This window comes from Prionailurus viverrinus, chromosome C2, assembly GCF_022837055.1.
Source record: "Prionailurus viverrinus isolate Anna chromosome C2, UM_Priviv_1.0, whole genome shotgun sequence".
NCBI lineage: Eukaryota > Metazoa > Chordata > Mammalia > Carnivora > Felidae > Prionailurus > Prionailurus viverrinus.
The window spans coordinates 8,879,970-8,901,661 of record NC_062569.1 but is presented as its reverse complement, the minus strand read 5'-3'; the positions used below and the strand labels follow the sequence as shown (position 1 = coordinate 8,901,661).

The following is a 21,692-nucleotide window of genomic DNA, read 5'->3' as shown; positions in this document are numbered from 1 at the left end:
TGTCAGCACAGAGCCCGATGCGGGACTCGAACTCACGAACCCCGAGATCATGCCCTGAGCTGAAGTCAGACACCCAGCTGACTGAGCCACCCAAGAGCCCCTAATATCCATTTTTTATATACATACATATTATAAAATCCATTCTTTCATTAAAAACAGCTCTTTTAGTGTCAGGGGCTTCTCACATGCAATTTCTGTGTCCTGAAAACCATTTTCAACCAAGACAATAACATAAATTCTAGAATTTACTGAATGGATAAGTATTTGCATTGAAAGTGTCTGCTTTGCATAATAATGTAAAATCTGATTTCTTCCTTATATTTAGTTAGAGTTTAACTCTTCTCTTTCTTCTAGGAAACCAATTAATAATTTATATTTAAATATAAGTATTTTTTGAAAAGTTGGCTCAGCCCCTAGTCTGTCTAACTTGTACTTCGTCTTAATTCTTCAAGGTCCCCGGGACACCCCCACCTCCCGGACTTTCAGATGTCCTCACTTTTCTGAGTGACCTAACTGATACCGTCACTTTTTGAAAAGAGGGATTTACCTTGGGGCTTCTCGGGAAAATATCGCCGTCGCACTCATCTCCTGGTCACCGGGGACTGAGAGAACAGTGTCAAGCCGTACTTTAATGAAAAGCGTATCACCCAAACCATCAGAAAATTGTAGGTTGTGCCAGGAAGAAATGAGGGGCATTCTCCCACCCCAACAAGCCCGACTGGTCCCTCCCAGTGCAGATGATCTCATTTGGCTGGGTAATTATCTCCTTTGGAAAGGTGATCATTTGTTTTTACTCTTGTGGTGCTAATTTTTTTTTCCAACCTAATATTTTGGTACAATACTTCTCCACGCAAGAGTGAAACACGCGTCGTTTGTCATGAGATGGTAGTTGGAAAACAAGAGAAGCCGAGGAGACCCCTCCTAGGATCATGATGTACAAGATGAAAGAGGAAAATGCCTTTATATGGCCCTCCAGGAGAGAAAGAGAAAAATACTGGCAGGGAGAGTCCCAGAGAGAGAGGGGCCCTTCGCCTTCTCAACCTTGGCTTTTGCTTGTGTCTTCCCCCATTGTTCTTTCCACTTTCCCAGTTTCCCCCTGTCTCTGTCAGCCCTCTGTCTGCTGAAGGAGTGGACACTCCCCTAACGGGCTCTTAATCTTCTATACCTAATAGCGTTCCTGAGCCTGTCTTCTGTGATTCTTGAGTTCCTATTAACCTTTTCCTGTCTACTCTCCCTGCCAAATTAAGGCAGGGATGTTTTCTTACATGCCTTTGTATAGCTCTTGCATGGAGCAGGCCCTCAATAAATGCATTGACTTTAATACAGGATCTCATAAATGGAACAGATACTCAACCGTCCCCTCGCTCAGCGTAGCTGTCGTATTCAGCGGAGGATTGATTAAGGACTATTGAATGATAGGTAGTGTAGTGACACTAGCTTGAAGACTCCTTCCCAGGGGCCAGGCCTGCATCTTCTCTGTGCCTCCTTGCGGCCCTAACACAGGACGGGCTCACCAGAGTCTCAGAACCTGTTCCCTGAGTTGAAAGGCAGAGAACGGGCTGCCTTCTTCATGCTGCAGAGTACCCGCAATCTCAGTACCCCGAGCCCAGGCCGGGGTACCCCTCCGCCTTTGACACACCGTCTGCAAGTGGGATTGGACTGGGGGAGGAGAGGGGCCCTCCCAGCAACCTCACAGGCGTCCTCGCCACCAGCCTGGCCCCCCCTGGGCCATCGGCAGAGTCACGTGCCTGGGTGCGGGCTTCTCGGAGGTGAGCTCCTGGCTTGCCGGGGAAGACTTAATCTCCTGTAATACAGCAGTGTGAGACCACTACGGTTTTTAGTCGATCCTGTAAATCCTACTTAAGGAAAATGTTCGTTGTTTGTCTTGTAGCCGAAGTTAAAGTTTCTTTCTCTAGATAGATGCACCGTGCCCACTGTTTTTTGCTGTTGTAATTCAACTACAAGCTAAGCTATTTGTCGTTGTTTGTCTTCTCCCTCTCCACGCTCCACTCATGCACAGAGAGCTCTTGTGTTTGTGTGTGTGTGTGTTTACTTTACCCAAGTGATACTGTTCTTATGAATGTGATCATGTTCTCTCTTTTCTTTAACATTTCTTTTTTAACCTAACACTGTACCTGAAAGCCCCGTTCATGTTACTTTATGTACACGTAGTTCTTTGCATCTAGAATATAGACCATACATGGGCATGACTTTATTTCAATAAGTCCTTGCAGATTGTTTGACAGAGCGGCTGTGCGGGGTTAATCCCCCACAATGGTTCTGGAGGGTCCTTGGCTCCTGTGTATCCTTGTCAACGTTCAGTGTAATCTGCCTTTCTGTTTTCCAGGCACTCATATCCACTCTGGTGGGTGCAAGGTCATGTTTCACTGTAAATTCATTTTGCATTTCTCTGCACACAAGTGCTTCTGTGAATTTTCTGTTCATATCCTTTGCCCATTCTCCTGTTGGTATTCCTGGCTTACTTGTCGAAAGTCTAGGTATTTATATGTGGGTCTAAAGATGCCAAATAGTATCTCCACGCCTGGCATGTTTGTTGACTTTGCCTGTCCTGTCCTTCGCTGACCAGAAAAATATCAGCTGTTTGTCTTTGGTTTGTACCTTGAGAGCTTGGCTCGAGAAGGCTTCCTCTAATCCCTGGTCATAAAGATAACCTCCTACAGTGTGTTCTTTTCACCTTCTTTTTCGAAATGTCACCCAATAAATCTCTGGCACACATTTATTTCGGTTCCTTTAATGTTGAGTCAAGCACAGATCCTGAGTACAGATTTCATGTGTTTGTGACGTAGTCTCGTAAGCAGTACCTGCTGAGCATTTTGGATCTTTTGGCCGGAAGTAGGCGTCCATCATTTCTTTTTCCGGTTCTCAAACTTTGGTGTTTATGCGAATCCCCCGGGAGCTTTGCAGAGATGCAGATTCTTGATCCCTGCCAACTACCGTAAGTTCATTAGGTCTGGGGTGGGACTCTGGAATCTGCTTTTCATCCAGTTTGAGATGGTTCCCATGCAGGTGCTCTATGGCTAGCACTCGGGGGTGCTTTCAGTGGGTCCAGTTGGGGCAGGTACATTACTTTAAGAAATAACAGCCGCAACAATCCAAATACAGGACTTTGAGCAAAGGGACAGCAATGGAAAATTTCCCTGCAACACCAGTCCAGCCTTTGTGGAGTAGGGGTGTCACTGGCTGGAGGAAGCAAAGCTTCTATCCCTAGGAGTTGTTGAATTTTTTATACCCCTAGCTCTTTTCACACTAATGCTGACTTTCTAAAGGGCACTGGAGACTAGAAACGGTTTTTTAGAGACCATTACCACCCTCATTAACACCTCTCCTCTTCTTTTAAAGGTGCCCCCTGAAGTAGTAATGGAAATGTGAGATCTTGGGAGAAAGCACCTTCCCAGGGTCCCAGTTTGCTGTATTATAAAGGGAGAAAAGTAAGAACCAGAAAGGTCTGGCAATTAAGACCCATGGACAGTTTCCAGGCTTTAAAAAATGGCAGTAAGCTATAATTGCATTAAATTACTGAGCTTAAAACTTGTTCCAAAGCAGCCTCCGTGGCTTATTTAAAGGCTGGGACGTCTCAGGATCGATTCAGGAGCACATTCACGCTTGAGAAGGATTCTTGTCCAGGACGGAGGCAGGCAGAAGTTGTGCTCAGCGCTCAGCCTGGTTGGCGGGAGTGGGCAAGGTTAGTGGATGGTTCCCTTGGTCCCACAGACACTGGAGGAATTTATACTATGTGTGTGAGGTTGCCGGGGACCCAGCCACTCTCCTTGTTCTTGGAGAATGTGCTGGGATTCTCTCGGCTGCCTTGTATTAACACGTTCATCATCCTTACCAAGGTAGTAATAGTGAAACCCTCTGGATTCATATAGCTTGGTTTACACAGGACTTTCCCCTAGATTATCTCATAATAATAATGGCTGCTTTTTGTCCCGTGTCCGCAATGAGATGGATGCTTTACGTACATTACCCTGAATCCCCCTCAAGAAATCCGTGCTTCTATAGTTGGGGAGACAAAGGCTCAAACCACTCAAATGTGTCACGTAACCAGTAAGCAGCATCTGGAACTCACAATTCAAGTAGCAGATTCTCTAGTCATGTGCAGTGTGTTCAGTGATTTAAGGAAAATACAAGTTTTTATTTGTTTTAACCCATAAACATTTAAAATATAGCATATTTATATCACTTCTGAGTTGTATTAAGTTATGAGAAACTTTTGTGTCTGTCTAGACAGAGAAACCACTGTGGATTCAGTGCATGAAAGCTTGGGCTCTACATGTATTATTCATCGACTCCTGCCCTTTCAGTTCCCGATTCCATGATTTTAAGAGAGTTATCTAACCTATCTTCAGTTTCCAGATCTATTAATTGGGCAAAGTGGCAATGTATTTCATGTAGTTCTTGGGAGGCTTATGTGATGTAATACATATAAAAGGTTTGAAGGGCATCAGGTACATGGGAAACACCAATAATTGGTAGATGTTTAAAAAATAAATATGGTGGGGCACCTGGGTGGCTTAGTCGGTTAAGTGTCTGACTTCAGCTCAGGTCATGATCTCGTGGTTCATGAGTTGCAGCGCCACATTGGGCTCTGTGGTGACAGCTCAGAGCGTGGAGCCTACTTCAGATTCTGTGTCTCCCTCTCTCTCTGCCCTGCCCCACTCATGCTCTCTTTCTCTCTCAAAAATAAACTTAAATAATTCAAAAAATAAATATGGTGATAAGATGGCATTTGCCATGGGAGATCGGAGATGTACTTATTTTGACCATGTACCAGGATGTATTTAGGCTAATAAAACGATACATGCAAAGACTTCTTCTTATTTTCTAGAACCTAGATTTTGAGAGAGCCAGACCTGCAGATTCTCCCTTTTGATCTGGCCTCTCCCAAAATTGACGACAGTTAAACACCTTGCTCATTCTGATGAGTTACGGTAACCATGCACGTGTGGCACAAAAATTGCTGTTAGGTCTTTCGAGCCATTGAGATCTCTGTGGAAATGAGGTGGCCTGCAGTTCTTATGATGGAGACCATCTGGTTGGCGGAATAAATTGCAGTCATGAACCCTTCCTCGCACTAGCCCACAGCACCCCCTCCCCAGAGGAGATGCCCTCAGACCAAAGAGAGAAACACAGCCTGCAGGGCCTTCCTCAAGGCTACCCCAGTCTCCGCACAGCCATTTAAAGTCGTCTCCGGGGCCATCTTGTACTACCTTTTCTATTGCACTTAAGTCAAATAGGAACCCCATCCTAGAAAGGATGCAAGAAATACCTTAACTCATGTTCACAGACCTGTCACAGCTAATGATACCTTTTCAGACATAATCCTTTATTCCTCAAACTCCACCATCAGACAATCAATGGTACAGACTCCTCCATTGTTCTGTTTAGGATGAAATTAACATGCTGGGAGTAAATGTTTGTAATGGATCTGTCATCTTCTGCCAGTTACGGTGACATCACTGATCAAGACCACTTCATTCCAAATGCCACCCGTTTTCTCTGTAAGTCATGATCGGACACATGGTGTCCAAGTTGCAGTTCTAGATTTGCTCTCCCCTCACAGAGGACACTGCTGATTGTCTGCTGCTGTCACTCTCAGGTGTCTCGAGTGACTGGCTGACCCTGTACACCAGGATTTCCCTCAGGGCATGCTACAAGCCCTGGACTTTTCTCTTCCCGACAACGCTCTGCATAGTGCCCTTACTACGTAGAAGACTCTGGATAAATTGTTTTAGGATAGTGTTAGCTATGATCCAGAACAAAAGCTTTGTGTGTAGCATTTCTTCCAGCTCTCTGGTTTGCCTGTAAGTACTATTACATTTATATTTAAGAAACTAAAGTTTTAAACTATGCCTGCTTACCGGATTTAAAACCAAACCCAAATACCCATTTTTATTAAAATACACAAGCAACCATTCTTTAACAACTCACCTAACAAACCCAGTTCAAACCTGTGTGGACTTCTTAAATTAGAATACCAAACTCGTTCTACAAAGTGAAATTCTACTTGAGACCTGTATTCTAAAAATATCGTCTCCATTCTCTATGCCAGAGAAAATTCCACCAATTATTATTTACCAGTCGTGAAATGGAAGAACTAAAACAAGGAGATTTTTTTCTGTCTTGTTTTTTTTTTTTTAACCTGTATTTGCCCCATTAGGGTTTTCTCGAGAGGTAAGATAAAGGGTTGAGAGCAATTTTTTTCCTTTAAACTCATTAATATTTTACCTTAATCCCTGGGACAACAGCGTCAGATACACCCATTAGTTAAAGGGTCAATAAAACTGCATCCACAGGAGGAAGGAGGTCAGGTGATAGATTCCCTGCAGCACCTGTGAGTTAACAGTAAACAGATATCAAAAGCGGTTGGCAGCAACTTTCCCAACCTGGGGACCTGAAAGTAAATCTTTCCTGTCTGTAATCACAGGAAGTTATTCTGGAGGGTGCCAGAGCCCTGGTTTGTGGTTTAGGCAGCGTTGCGGAATAAATCAGAACTCTGTAGAGTATTCCGGTAAATTTCTCCATCAGAATTACAATTCTGGTCAGCATCAGCCATTTATGGTAAGGTCCCCCCTATATTAAAATTGATGGGATGTATATTTGACCGAGAAAAAAAAATGGTTGTGTTTTGGTAAATCTATGGGTGCAGGAAGGGGGCTGACAGGCTGGAGCTGGGCTGTGTTCTCTTCTGTCATAGAAGCTTCACAAATCCTTATGTTGGATATTTTACCTTTATAAATAATCGGCCGTGCAGGGACTAAAAAGTTATTAAGAAGTAAATTGGCAGTGTTTCAAAATCAGAAGAAATGAATTTGAATGGCTGAGAAAAGAGATGTTAACTGTCGATTTTACATGAAAATACTTAGTCATTCAAAAATGAAAATGTTTAAGGAGAGAATTAATGTTTTCAGAGAATGACTGATACAATATTCATGTAGAAAACTGCATAGGGAAATACGTGGGCTAAGAACAGAAGATACTCCAACGTATTAACTCATTTACTTAACAAAGATTTGAGTGCCAATTATGTCCAAGATGCTACTGTAGATGCTGACAGTACGCGGTGGACTGAATCAGGTTCCTACCTTCAGCACCTCGTTCTGACTTTTTTCACCTAGTAGAGTGCTTTCGAAGTTCATCTGTGTTGTGGTACGTGTCAGTATTTCACCCCTTTTATCTGCCCAATAATATTCCGTTGTATGGGTATACCACATTATGTGTATCCATTCGTCCGTTGGTGGTCACTGGAGTTTTCTCTACCTTTTGCTATTAGAAATACTACTGCTAGGAACCTTCACATACAAATTTTCATGTAGGCTTAAGTTTTTGTTTCTCTTGGGTATGGGATTGCCGGGTCACGCGGTAAATCTGTGTTTAATCGTTTGAGGAATTCCCGCAGTCTCTTCCAAAATGGCTGCATCATTTTATATCCTCATCGGTGGTGTATGAGAATTCTGGTTTCTCCACATCCTTATCATTGTCGTCACTTGCTAATATTTGTCTTTTCGGGTAAAGCCATCCTCGTGGATGTGAAGTGGTATCTCAGTGTGGCTTTGATTTGTATTTTCCTGATGGCTAATGATACTATACATCTTTTCATGTGCTTATTGGCCATTTGGATATCTTCTTTGGCAGATGTTTATTCAATACTTGGCCCATTAAAAAAAAAAAGATGTTTATTTATTTTGAGAGACAGATTGTGAACAGATGAGGGGTGGGGAGAGAGAGGGAGAGACAGAATCCCAAGCAGAGCCTGATGGGGGCTCCATTTCACAAACTACGAGATCATGACCTGAGCTGAAACCAACAGTTGGACACTTAACTGACTGAGCCACCCAGGCACCCTGGCCCATTTTTCAGTCGAGAGAAACTAGGCAAGGCATGGTCAGGGAGGCCCTCTCCGATAGCCAAGGCCTGAATGCTGAGTAGGAGCTGGTCACGTAGGGGAGATTATTCTGGACCTATAGACCACCAGGTGCACTTATGGTGAATGAACTTGGTTTGTTCAAGGAATAGATAAGCCAGTGAGGCCAAAACACATAGGGTGAGAGGGGACAGATGTAGGAGAGGTGACTGGACACTAGAATAGGTGTTAGTTTGGTACGGTTTGTATTTTAATTGCAATAGGCAACTCTTGGAGAGTCTTAATCAGGACAAGAAATGATTCCGAATTACGGCTGCTGTGGGAACAGAGGATTAGAGTAAGCAAGAGTTGAAGCAGGGTACTCATTAGGAGGTTACTGTACTAAATACAGATACAGATGATGGTGATGATGGACTGCTATAATAGGACTTGAGTTGTGCTTTCAAGGTAGTGCCTTCAGGACTAGTCTTGTGTTGGATGTAGGGTGTGAGGGAACCAGGAAATAGGACCACTAGATTTTGCCTCGGTTGTTGGCGAGTTGATGACCACCAGCTGAGGTGAGAAACAATTTCAGAGAAGAATTCTACTTTGTCAGTGTTAAGTGGGAGAGCTTCTTGGGTGCGTAGATTGGTTTTCATCAAATTTGGAAACTTCACAGCTATTCTTTCTTTGAATGTATTTGTCTGCTCCTGTCTTTCCCCTCCTTGGTACTCCCATTATACACGTGCTGATACCCTTAATGGTGTCTCACGTTTCTCTAAGGCTCTCTTCATTTTTTTTCATCATTGTTTTCTCTGTGTTCTTCGGATTGCATAATCTCTACTGATAAATCTTAAATATGGTGGGGGTTTTTCTGACTCTTCACATCTACTATTGGGAGTCTCGAGTGAACTTACCATTTCATGTATTATACTTTCCAACATCAGAATTCATTTTTAAAAAATTTTTCTCTTTATCAGTATTCTCTGATGAAAATTGTCATCGCACTTCTTCAAACATGATTTCCATTAAGAAAACTGCCTAGAAGTTCACATCTGTTAAATCCAACATCTGAGCCCTATCACAGTTGTTGCTTGCTTTTTTTTTTTTTTTTTTTTCCTGTATGGGTGCTATTTTCTGTTTCTTAGCATATGCATAACTTCTTTTTGGAAACTAGGCATCTTATTTTTATTTATTTTTAATTTTTTAATTTTTTAATTTACATCCAGTAATTAGTTAGCATTTGGTGTGATAATGATTTCAGGAGTAGATTCCAGTGATTCATCCCCAACGTAGAACATCCAGTGCTCATCCCAACAAGTGTCTTCCTTAATGCCCCTTATCCATTTAGCCCATCCCCCCACCCACAACCCCTCCAGCAACCCTCAGTTTGTTCTCTATATTTAAGAGGCTCTTCTGTTTTGTCCCCCTCCCTGTTTTTATATTATTTAAAAATAATAAATTCCCTTCGGCTCATCTGTTTTGGATCTTAAATTCCACATATGAGTGAAGTCATATTTGTCTTTCTCTGACTAATTTTGCTTCCCATAATACTCTCTAGTTCCATCCATGTAGTTGCAATGGCAAGATTTCATTCGTTTTGATTGCTGACTAATACTCCATTGTATATATATACCACATCTTCTTTATCCATTCATCTGTCAATGGACATTGCTACTTTGGCTATTGTCAATAGCACTGCTATAAACATTGGGGTGCCTGTGCCCCTTTGAAACAGCACACCTGTATCCCTTGGATAAATACCTAGGATTGCAGTTGCTGGGTGGTAGGGTAGCTCTATTTTTAATTTTTTGAGGAACTTCCATACATTTTCCAGAGTGGCTGCACCAGTTTGCATTCCCACCAACAACGCAAAAGAGATCCTCTTTCTCCGCATCCTCGCTAACATCTGTTGTTGCCTGAGTTGTTAATGTGAGCCATTCTGACAGGTGTGAGGTGGTATCTCATTGTGGTTTCGATCTGTATTTCCCTGCTGATGAGTGATGTTGAGCATCTTTTCATATGTCAGTTGGCCATCTGGATGTCTTCTTTGGAAAAATGTCTATTTGTCTTTTGCCTATTTCTTTACAGGATTATTTGTTTTCTAGGTGTTGCATTTGATAAGTTCTTTATAGATTTTGGATACTAACCCTGATATGTCATTTGCAAATATCTTCTCCCATTCCTTCAGTTGCCTTAGTTTTGCTGATTGTTTCCTTCTCTGTGTAGAATTTTTTTTATCTTGATGGGGTCCCCATAGTTCATTTTAATTTTGTTTCCCTTGCCTCTAGAGACGTACTGAGTAAGAACTTGTTGCACCCGAGGTCAGAGAGGTTTTTGCCTGCTTTCTCCTCGAGGATTTTGAGGGCTTCCTGTCTTATGTTTAGGTCTTTCATCCATTTCGAGTTTATTTTTTGTGTATGGTGTAAGGAAATGGTCCAGGTTCATTCTTCTGCATGTCACTGTCCAGTTTTCCCAGCACCATTTGCTGGATATTGGATATTCTTTCCTGCTTTGTCAAAGATTAGTTATGTGGTTCCATTTCTGGGTTCTCTATTCTGTTCCATTGATCTGTGTGCCTGTTTTTGTGCCAGAACCACAGTGTCTTGATGGTTACAGCTTTGTAGTATATAGCTTGAAGTCCGGGATTGTGGTGCCTCCTACTTTGGTTTTCTTTTTCAAGGTTGCTTGGCTATTTGGGGTCTTTTCTGGTTCAGAAACTAGACAATTTAGATAATATATTGTAGCAGTTCTGGTTACTGGTTCCCCTCCTCCCAGAGCTCGTTATTCTTCTTTGTTTATTTGTTCCATGACTGGTAATACTATTATAGGTGGAGTCTGTTTCTTTCCACCCTCCCCACAGCATAGAGCCTTTCATGACACTTTCTCAGGAGTTTATCCTTGAGGGTGTGCACAGTCACCCTGGGATGATCATGGTTTTACCAGGCTCTCTGCCCCTTTCCCTGAACTCTCTGTTAAGTTGTCTGCCGTGAGCTTCTATTAATTACTGATTGCTGTATTTGTTTTTAGGAATGCTGTAGGGAAAAAATCGCTCTGCAGTCTGACCCAAATAAATTTACGTCCCTTGCAGGAGAATTTTTTGAGGCCAGTCTTCAAGGTTTCTTCTGACCCCAGGAGGGCTCTCTTTTGGGCTTTTTTTCAGTTCTCTCTGATAAAGAAGCTGGCCTACAGTATAGCTTGCAGCTACGAGACTGCTAGCCTTCCCTTATTTGCTTACCACCAAAAGCTTCTTTGTCTTTGCCCTTAAGAACATCCTTAAGCTTGAACTTCCTCCTACTCTGCTCCAAATAAAGTCAGTTCCTTTGGAGAAAGTTTGGAGTTCTTTGTTCTTACGGCTTGCCTCTGCCCTGGGCAGTATCTCTGAGCCACAACCCTGGAGCTGGGGAGGGGACCGTGGGCAGTTTCTCTCAGAGCGACATCCCTGCTTTATGAGTGGAGTAGGATAGCGTTGGCAGCCTCTGGCCTTCTCACCTTACCTCTTCCAGCATGGAACCTCTGCCCTATGAGCAAACTGGGGCAGGGGGGCCGTCAGGGCGCCACTGTTCTCAGTGTGCCACACCTGTCAGGGAACATCTACTCTCTGAATGGGAACTGGGTGAAGGAAGGACGCCTCCAATTTCTCAGATGTACTTGCATGGAATTTAGTTTCTACACCACATAGTTGGGCATAATGGGAAATATTGGTGTCTTGCCCCTCCTAGGGGTGTATCACAGCCCTTAACTGGGAACTGGCAGGAAAGGGAGCCCATTATTCTTGGCTACACCAGCCTAGAGTGGAGTGTCCACTGTACTGAGTTGGAAAGAGGAAGGCATGGAGAGGATAGTGGCTGACGTGCCACAGACTTTCACGGTTCTTATTGAGCATGTTAGTGGATTTTCTTGAGTAAAAATTTCTCCATTTGCCGTATGGCCTTAAGACAATTTTAGACACCATTAAAAAAATAGCTTTGGGGTGCCTGGATGGCTCAGTCGGTTGCGCATCCAACTCTTGATTTCAGCTCAGGTAATGTTCCCAGGGTCGTGGAATTGCACCCCACATTGGGCTCCATGCTGTGCGTGGAGCCTGCTTGAGATTCTATCTCTCTGCCCCTCCCCACTGCCCATGCTCTCTCTCAAACAAAAATAAAAAATCTTAAAAGTAATAATAATTTCTACCAGTTATGCTTGTTTTGCTGAGATGTGAGTCTGTGGAGCTCCTCACGATGCCATTCCAGAAGTCTAGAACCATTTTTACTCAAAAGAACAACTACTGGCTGGATTCAAGCATTTGGCAAGCATTTTCTCAAGATATAAAGTCTACCACTTTAAGAAAAACAACTGACAGCAGTTTTTGCCATACTCCTGAGTTTTCAAGCAAATATTAGAATTTTAGGAATGCGTAGCCACCACTGAGAGTTTGACAGTGTCCCAATATGTAAAGACTTCCCTGGCGAGATCAGTGGTGATGTTAACAAATATAATTTTTTATATTAGATGACGAAATGTGTCAACATTTGGGCAGATCTTTATAACTCAGTAGACCAATACTTTTGAGATGACAAAAACATATGAGATTACAAACTTCTGTAATGTAAAAGACCTATTCCAAGTGCAAGATAAACCAATGGATTTCCATGTAATAAGGGCATGGAAAGTTTAGTGATATGGTTTTCCATTCTATGTCTCAGTTAATCCTTAAGAAACTTCCACTTGTTGAATTTTGGTGTAGCATCAAAAAAGAATATTCACAATCATACAAAAAGACTATTGTATTTCTCCATTTCCAATTACATATCCGCATAAGGCTGAAGTTTCTTTGTATATTTCAACCAAAACAATATATCCCAGTAGATTGACTGCAGCAGCAAATATGAGAATCCAGCTATCTTTTAATAATCAGACATTCAAGAATTTGCAAAAATGTAAAACAATTACACTCTTACTCCTCAAGTTTCTTGCTTAGGGAGAAATATTTTTTAAGGAAAAACATTTGCTAATATGCATGGTTTTATTATTATTTTTAAATGAATTAATAAATTTTTAAATATCTCAGTTTTGGTTTCTAATGCAGTAAATATTGATAAATACTCCCCACATAAACAAAAAAATCTCCAAGGTCTTCAAGTTTTTATTAATGTAAAGGGTTCTGAGAATAAAAAGTTTGAAAACCACTCATCGGAAGGAGACCCTTATATAATGTCTGTTAAGCGTTTGTGTGTGTTTACATAGGCACACATATACGTATATATAGGAAAGCCTGCATTGAACAAAGATATATTCTTTACAAAGACACATGGAACAATTACCCTTATAGATTATCACAACGCTTCTTAACACATTTAAGATAAATTATACACTCAGATCACATCTCTAACCGTAGTCACATTAAATTAGAAATGAATAATAAGCCATCCCATCACTATCACCATCACCACAACTCTGGCATACACATACTCTTAAATAATTCATGGCTCTAGAAGAATTTGATGATGTTAAAACTGAAAATATTCAGAACTTTTCTGGTTATCTATTGTCATAAAACAGACCACACTGAAACTTAATGGCCTAAAAAAACTTATTTGCTGATAGATCTGTAGTTTGGCTTCGACTAAGTCAAAGTCAACCTGTTTCAGCTCTTCTGCACCGTGGGGCATCAGCAGGCACATCTCAAAGGCTGGGAGCTAGAATCATCTGGAGGCTTTAGTCTTATGTCTGGCAATTGATGTTATCTCTTTACATGGCTTCTTCATGTAGCCTGGGCTTCCCAGAACATGGTGGCTTGTTCTAAGGATGACCATCTCTAGAGAGCCTTGCAGAAGCCATACTGCCTTTTATGACCCAGCTTCAGAAGCCACTCAGCATCACTTTTCTCTGCTCCAGTTCAAGTCACTAGGCTGAGGGAAGCAGGAAATTAGACTCCATCTTTTGATTGGAGGATTGTCAAAGAACCCCTGGGGATGTTTTAAAACCACTATAGGCTTGAAGCAATAAAATTACATAGTTTTAACTTAGGCAGCTCGTTAGTACTTTAGATAGAGGGCAATTTTTAACATTAAAAACAAATTTTAAAAGCAAGAAAGGTTGAAAATAAATAGGTTGATTGTTCCACTCAAAGAAGCTTGTGAAAGAATAACAGATTAAACCCAAAGAAAGCAGAAGGAAGAAATGCTAGATATAAGAGTAGAAATTAATGAAGTAGAAAACAATGCAATAAATGAGAAGATCAGCAAAACCAAAAGGCGATCTGATAAAATACTGATAAAATAGTCCAACTGGCTAAGGAGAAAAACAAGTAATAATGCACCAACAATAGGAGCCATAGCCAACATTCAGTGAGCACTAAATGTTTATTGCCAAGGACTCATCTAGGTATATTACATTAAGCAGCTTAATTTTCCCAACAATTAAATGAGATTGGCCCGTTAGATAACCCTAATTTACAGATGGTGATAATGAAGCATAGTAAAGGCTAAATAATCTGCCCGTGGGACACAGAGCCACTAAGCACCCCATCCCTTTCCATCTTTGTTTCCTCTGTGTTTATGCCCCTGTTTTTGTTCCTAATGGTGTTTTAGGTGCCCTCTTCTTGAGCAACCTTTCTAGAGGTTTGTCTACTCTTGGTCTTCAAGAACCATCCCTTGGCTTGGTTGATTTTTTTCGTGTTAAATTTACTTATTTAAATCCAGGTTAGTTAACATACAGTGTGGTATTGCTTTCAGGAGTAGAGCCCAGTGATTCATCACTTACATACAACACCCAGTGCTCATCCCAAGTGTCCTCCTTATGCCTGTCACCTATTTAGCCCATCCTCCACCCCCCCCCCCATCTCTCTAGCAACCCTCAGTTTGTTCTCTGTATTTAAGTGTCTCTTATAGTTTGCTTCTGTTTTTATCTTATTTTTCTTTCCCTTCCTCTATGTTCATCTTAGGTGATTTTTTTGAGTGTTTGTTCCTATTCACTTTACCTTTGTTCCTATAATTAGTTCTATTTCCTTTAGATTTATTCTGCTTTTTCTAATTAACTTGCATGATTAGCTTATTACTTTTTAGCCTTTCTTCTTTTCTAATACAAGCATTTAGGGCTATAAATACCCACCCCCCACACATACACATACGCACACACACACACACACACACACACACACACACAGGGCCATTTGCACTCCATTCCACAAGTTTTTGATACGTAGTGTTTTTTATTATCACTCATATCTAACTTTTGAAAACAATTTCATCATCCCCTCTTTGGATCATGAGTTATTTAGAAGTGTGGTTTTAGATTGCCAAACGTATTGGTTGTTTTGTTGCAATTGACTTCTAATTGAATGGCGCTATGGTCGGGAAACATGACCTCTATAGATTCTAGTCCTTAAAATGTTTTGAGTACTTGCTTTATGGCCTAATATTTTATCACTTTTTATTTTTAAAAATTTTTTGATGTTTATTTTTGAGAGAGAGAGACAGACAGACAGATAGACTGTGAGTGGAGGAGGAGCAGGGAGAGAGGGAGACACAGAATCCCAGTCAGGTTCCAGGCTCTGAGCTGTCAGCAGAGAGCCGGATGCAGGGCTCGAACTCATGGACCGTGAGATTGTGACCTGAGCTGAAGTCGGATGCTTAACCAACTGAGCCTCCCAGATGCCCCAGTGATTTGAAACTTTTAATATTATGTAGTAATTTTCTCTATCCCTAATAATGGTTTTTATCTTAAGGTCTATTTTTCATTTCTTATTTTTATACTTTTTAAACATTTTATTTGTTTATTTTGAAGGGGAGAGGAACAGAGAGAGAGGTAGAGAGAATCCCAAGCAGGCTCCACACTCTCAGCACAGAGTCTGACATGCAGCTCAATCCTGAACTGTGAGATCATGACTTGAGCTGATACCAAGAGTTGGATGCTTAACCGATTAAGCCACCAGGTGCCCTTAAGGTCTATTTTTTTTTTTAAGATTTATTTATTTTTGAGAGACAGAGAAAGGCAGAGCATGAGCAGGGGAGGGGAAGAGAGAGAGAGATACAGAATCCAAAGCAAGCTCCAGGCTCTGAGCTGTCTGTTAGCACACAGCCTGACACGGGGCTCGAACCCGCGTACTGTGAGACCATGACCTGAACTGAAGTCGGAAGCTCAACTGACTGAGCCACCCAGGTGCCCCTTAAGGTCTGTTTTTTAGATTAATAATATAGTTATGCCTGATTTCTTTGAGTATGACTTTCCTGGTTGATCTTTTTCCATATTTTTCCTTTCAACCTTTCTACATCTTTTGCTTTCAAAGTGTCTCTTATAAAGAGCATAGAGCTGGATTTTGTTTTGTTTTGACTCCATTGATTTCTCAGTTCTCTTTCATTGTAAGACATCTTTCCTACAGGAGGCTATGTAAACGGATTTGCGCAATTTAAAGGACAATTATAATGCAGATAGCTGGGTGACTGTGCTGCAGTTGAGGACACAGAATTGCCAGTCCCTTGGCAGCCCTTGCTTGTGTTTCCCTCCCCTACGACATTCTGCTGTCCTCCTAACTGTAACCGCTCCTCACTAGCATGATAATCATTCTCGTGCCTTTATAACTTTAAAATTTATTTGGGGCACCTTGGGTGGCCCAGTTGGTTAAGCGTCTGACTTAGGCTTAGGACATGATCTTAGGGTTTGTGAGTTTGAGTCCAACATCCGGTTCTGTGCTGACAGCTCAGAGCCTGGAGCCTGCTTCAGATTCTGTGTCTCCTTCTCTGCCCCTCCCCTTTCTTTCTAAAAAATGAATAACCATTAATAATAATAATAATAATAATAATAATAATAAAATAACATTTATTTTATTTTCTAATAAAAGAACTCAAGACTTTATCCTTGCAGTGGCCCTTCAGTTAAAAAGTAGAAATTTCAGGGGCGCCTGGGTGGCGCAGTCGGTTAAGCGTCTGACTTCAGCCAGGTCACGATCTCGCGGTCCATGAGTTCGAGCCCCGCGTCGGGCTCTGGGCTGATGGCTCGGAGCCTGGAGCCTGTTTCCGATTCTGTGTCTCCCTCTCTCTCTGCCCCTCCCCCGTTCATGCTCTGTCTCTCTCTGTCCCAAAAATAAATAAAAAACGTTGAAAAAAAAAATTTTTTTTTAAAAAAGTAGAAATTTCAATATGTAGCTCTTTTATTCTTTTCAGTTCTAAATAGGTTCTAAGCTCCCTTAAATATATTCTGTGCTCCCATTTGTTCACTCTCGTGTCATTAGAAGTACGTTTTCAATATTTAAAATTGATGAGGTTTTTTAAAAAAACATTTTTTTAATTTTAATTGCATCATAGGTCAGAAAACACCATCTATTATGATATCAATTCTTAGCTATTCATTGAGACTATTGTATCATAATATGTGATCAGTTTCTGCAATTTTTCACATTTGGAAAAAAATGTGTACTTTAGTTTTAAAGTACAGGATTCCATGTATAGCCATTATGTTAATCTTCCCAGCTGTGTTACATTCCTATCTTTGTGATCTTCCTGATGTTTTGGGCTGCTTGATAGACTAATCAATGAGAGATGTGTTAACATCTCTGGCTACGATTACAGATTTCAGTATTTCCTAATAATTTGTTAATTTCTACCTTGTATATTTTAGGGTTGTGGTATTTATGTGGATACAACATCAGAATTGTTAGTTTCCTGGCAAACTTCTAGAGAACTCATCTTTTATCACTGTATGCAGGCCTTCTTCATTTCTAAATAGTGTTTTTTGCCTTAAGATCTGTTAGATCTGTTTTACCTTACTTTTGCTTGTTGTATTAGTCAGGGTTCTCTGGAGAAACAGAACCAACAGTGTGTGTGTGTGTGTGCGCGCGTGTGTGCGTGCGTGTGTGTGCATGCGTGCACACGTGCATGCACATGTGTGTATGGAGAGGGAGTTATGCCAGATTTCCATATATATGCATATGGAGAAAGATTGATTTTAAGGAATTGGATCACATCATTGTTGAAGGTTTGGTGAGCCCCAAACCTGCAAAGTCGGTGGCAGGCTGGAGATCCAGGGCAAAGTTGCAGTTCAAATCCAAAGGCACTCTTCTGGCAGATTTCCCTTCTGGGGAGTTGGCGGGGGAGGGTCAGCCTATTTCTATTGAGGCCTTCAACTGATTGGATGAGGCCCACCTGCATTATGGAGGGTAAGCTACTTTGCTCAAAGCCTACTGATTTAAATGTTCATGTCATCCAAAAAATGCTTTCTCAGAAACATCTGATACAATGTTTGGTAAAATATCTGGGTACTATGGTCTAGCCAAGTTGAAACATAAATTGTCATACTAGTTATTTCATTTTCCATCTTTTTATTCTTAGCCATTCTCTGTTTTTATGCTTTAGGTAAGTTTCATGTAAATAGCATCAAGTTCGATTTTGTTATTGTTTTTATCTGATCTGACAGTCTCTGCCTTTTAACTGGTCCGTTTTTTCCATTTGTGTTTATTGTGATCCTATGTGGAGTTAGCGTTTTCTACCGTTTTGTGCATTCCTGAGTTATTCCTCTTCTGTTTTTTTTTGTGGCTTCTGAGAAATTGATAGTAATATAAATAAATATATACCTTTTTTCATATTCTGCTGGTTTGAAAGGGATATGTTCTTTCTCTTTTATTTAGCAATTATCTTTGAAAAGTTAACAGATACAGTTGATTTAACAAAGTCTAAAAGCAATGCTGCTCAAAGTGTAGACCACAGGCCAAGAATTTTTTTGTACTAGTTCACAATGACATTAGTATTTAGATTGAGTTTCCACAGCACATAAGAACAGAAAGTGAGACCTTGGATAAATGAGAAAGGAAGTGGAAACTCAAGTTTTGGGGTACCAAAATGAGCATGTTCTGAGGCAGCCACATCAGCAAACATAGCCCCAGGGTTAATTTCTTTTGTGTGTTTTCCTGCTTGGGATTTTCCTGATTTCCTCGCAGGCTGAGCTATATATTTTAGGGAATGTGTGTTGTATTTTATCAGCTTATATAGGCTCTTATAGTGTGAGAATTTCTAGCCTATCCAGGCCTTAACCTTATATCGTTGGAAATGGAAGTCTCTCACAATGCATTGTTATCCATCAGAAACAATATTGATACATTTTCATTTAAAAGACAACAAAGCAGTCCCCTTTAGAAAGGGTTTGAGTTTCCTTTCCCAGAGTGTAAATCTTCCCCCTCCAGGCCTGGCTGTCATTTTGACGGCCCAGTGTGTGCACCTCTCTCCATAAAATGGGAATGTTTTCTGCCTTCAGCTCTTGGCAGGAAACAAAGACGGTCTCTAATGGTAATACTACCTACTAGCTATTCTGGGCTCCCTTGCAGCCGAGCCACAGGCAGGTGATTTCAGCTCTTCCTGTCAGACCCCTTCATTGCATATGTTGACCCAGGAGCTAGTGATATAAGCAAAGGACGGTGAGTTTGTTCTCTGGAGAAGTGATGGGATCCCCCTTTGCCGATTGACTTCCTGGCACGTGGGAGCAGAAGCAGGGCTTCTGCCCGTCATGACTGCATTCTGATGGCCTTCCCAGTCAGAAGTGGCCCTGTGGCAAGCTGGAGTACCTTGTAGCAGAGGCAGTGATTGGTGTGGGCTTTGTCCCTGGAAGTTCAGCCTCAATTTTTTAGCTCCCCCCAAAGTTGTGAGCCCCCAGTATCTTTCTCTGCTTAGATGGTTCAGGGTTGATCTCTGCACCTTGCTATGAAAAAGCAAGAGCCCAAGTTCCATTTATCTGTGTTAAGGTTCTGATTCTACTGAGCCAGTAAGTCTGTTCTCTTGAAGAAGGCAGGTCCTGGCAGATGGCTTACCATTGTGTGCACGATGCTGAGTACCTTCCCTCCCCCCACTTTCCAGACCTTCAAATGTGTCCCTTCTTTTAGTATCCATATATAAACGGGAACACTCATTTGGCCTGACTATAGGCTCTCCAGTCCTTTCCCAGGGGATCTTTGAATGCCTCTGACTGTGTGCTGTACCACGCGTCTCCCAGACTTAATCCTGGGCAATTCTGCAGGCGGCTGCCCTTCCCAGCACAGCTTACCTTAGAGCACAGGCATATCCACAGGGGGTGCTACCCAAGACAACCCTGAGTTATAGACTCAAGCAGGTCAGAAGAGAATGACAGTGCAGAAGACAGATTTACAATTTGAGAGAGACAGAACACTGGAGAGCGGGGAGCAGAGACAGAGACACACAGAATCTGAAGCAGGCCCCAGGCTGAGCGTTCAGCATAGAGCCTGAAGCGGGGCTCCAACCCACGAACTGTGAGATCATGACCTGAGCTGAAGTCGGATGCTTTAACTGACTGAGCCACCCAGGCGCCCCTACAGCTGCGTTCTTAAAGATCACATTGCCTGGCCTAGAAAACCCCTTATCTCAGAGAACACTGCTAGACACGTATGCAGGCTCACTTACGTTTGTTGAATAATCAGAAGTCAGTTGTCTGTATTTTACTGTGTGAAGAAGTAAATTCGGGAGAAGTCAATCATGCTGAGGCTCCACGAACCTCCGTGGCTTTGCAGAGACATTTGCATGTTACTCTGAATGTACTCTAATAGAAATGTGGTAGCACATTTTTGCAGTCACAAGATCTTAATTTTAATGAATACCATTTCTCTCGTTTTCTTTGGGAAGTGGAATTAACATTCCAGCCTGAACTACAAATGCTAAATTGTTAATAGCCTCCCTAGAGTTACTTCTTGCCATGACACGTTCAGTGATTTCATCTTGATTTAGACAGAGTGAAATATCAGTGTAGGTTCCCGAGCTGGGAGCTCTGTAAATGCACCTCAAGAAGAGGAAATTCATTTCTTCCAAACCCTGGGAAGAAGACAGAGCCAAATAATTATTATCAGAGGCAGCGCTATAATTTTAAAAAATCATAATGGCTAAATAATAATTATAACATTTGTTCATTTGTATTTGAATGTTTGATGTTTTATGAATTTCGAATGTGATACTGATTTCATCCTGACATAAACATATGATTCTGTCTTCCATTCTTTTGCTGCAGACTGTTGTAATATATTTAATTTTAAGAAAAACCTTGCCTATTCTTTAATATCGTGAAAATGTTCTTGTGTCCACATCCCACTAGTCAGGGAATAAATTATGTCAATTTTTAAACATTTAACCATACTTGTGTATCTAAATTTGACAGATATGGAGCCAAAGATAACTTCTCTGCTAACATAGATCACTTGGAAATGTTTGTAATTACCCATACTCCCCCCGACAGACATTCGCTGTGAATTTTTTTATTTGGAATCAGAGCTTTTGATCATTTTCTCTCATTTTAAAATGATCTGTTCACTTTAAATATGGACCGTTTTCCAACTTGGAATCTGAACTTTTTGGAGAGAGCATAACTGGGAGTAAATAAACCATGGCTGCAACTGGGCAATATTCTAAATATTTCAAGTACTTTGAAAATAGTTGAAAGAAATGGCTTCTAACAGCATGCTGAGTTTTCATAAGACTGCCTCTCTTGATCACAGACTTGAGTGTCCAAAGAAGAATCTTTCACGGCTTTGTTCCCGTCAGCCTTCCGTCCTTTTGTGTTCTGCCTTCCGAAGGCCACCAGGCGTGTGAGAGCCAAGATGGTGGCGTTAGGCTCCCCGTCATCCGCATCCTCTATCCTTCTGGATCTCAGACATATGAGAAGCTCTATTTACTGACTTGCTTAAACAATTTCAGTAAGTCTTGATGCAAATATTGTTTTGTTCCCACTCAACAATGAGCTGAAGACAACTCCATTTATCTCTGAGAGAAAAGTCAAGCGCATCGAAAACCGGTAACGGAACCTTTTAACTATGTGTACGTCTCCATTAGTCAGACGTTCTTGACAGTGCTCAGAT

The 21,692-nt window shown here is 41.4% G+C and overlaps 1 protein-coding gene across 4 annotated transcripts in view; it reads left to right on the top strand.

Annotated features, from left to right (window-relative positions):
* The window catches only part of ULK4 (unc-51 like kinase 4), a 582,128-nt gene that overhangs the window by 519,631 nt on the left and 40,805 nt on the right, over positions 1-21,692 (top strand). The window contains exon 36 of one of the 4 annotated variants that reach the window (XM_047874599.1): positions 21,333-21,372. The exons of the other annotated variants lie outside the window; for them this stretch is intronic. Within the exon in view, the coding sequence (XP_047730555.1) occupies positions 21,333-21,338 (6 nt within the window). The 3' untranslated portion in view covers positions 21,339-21,372. Of the gene's footprint in view, positions 1-21,332; positions 21,373-21,692 lie in introns of those variants that run through there. 4 annotated transcript variants of the gene reach the window in all.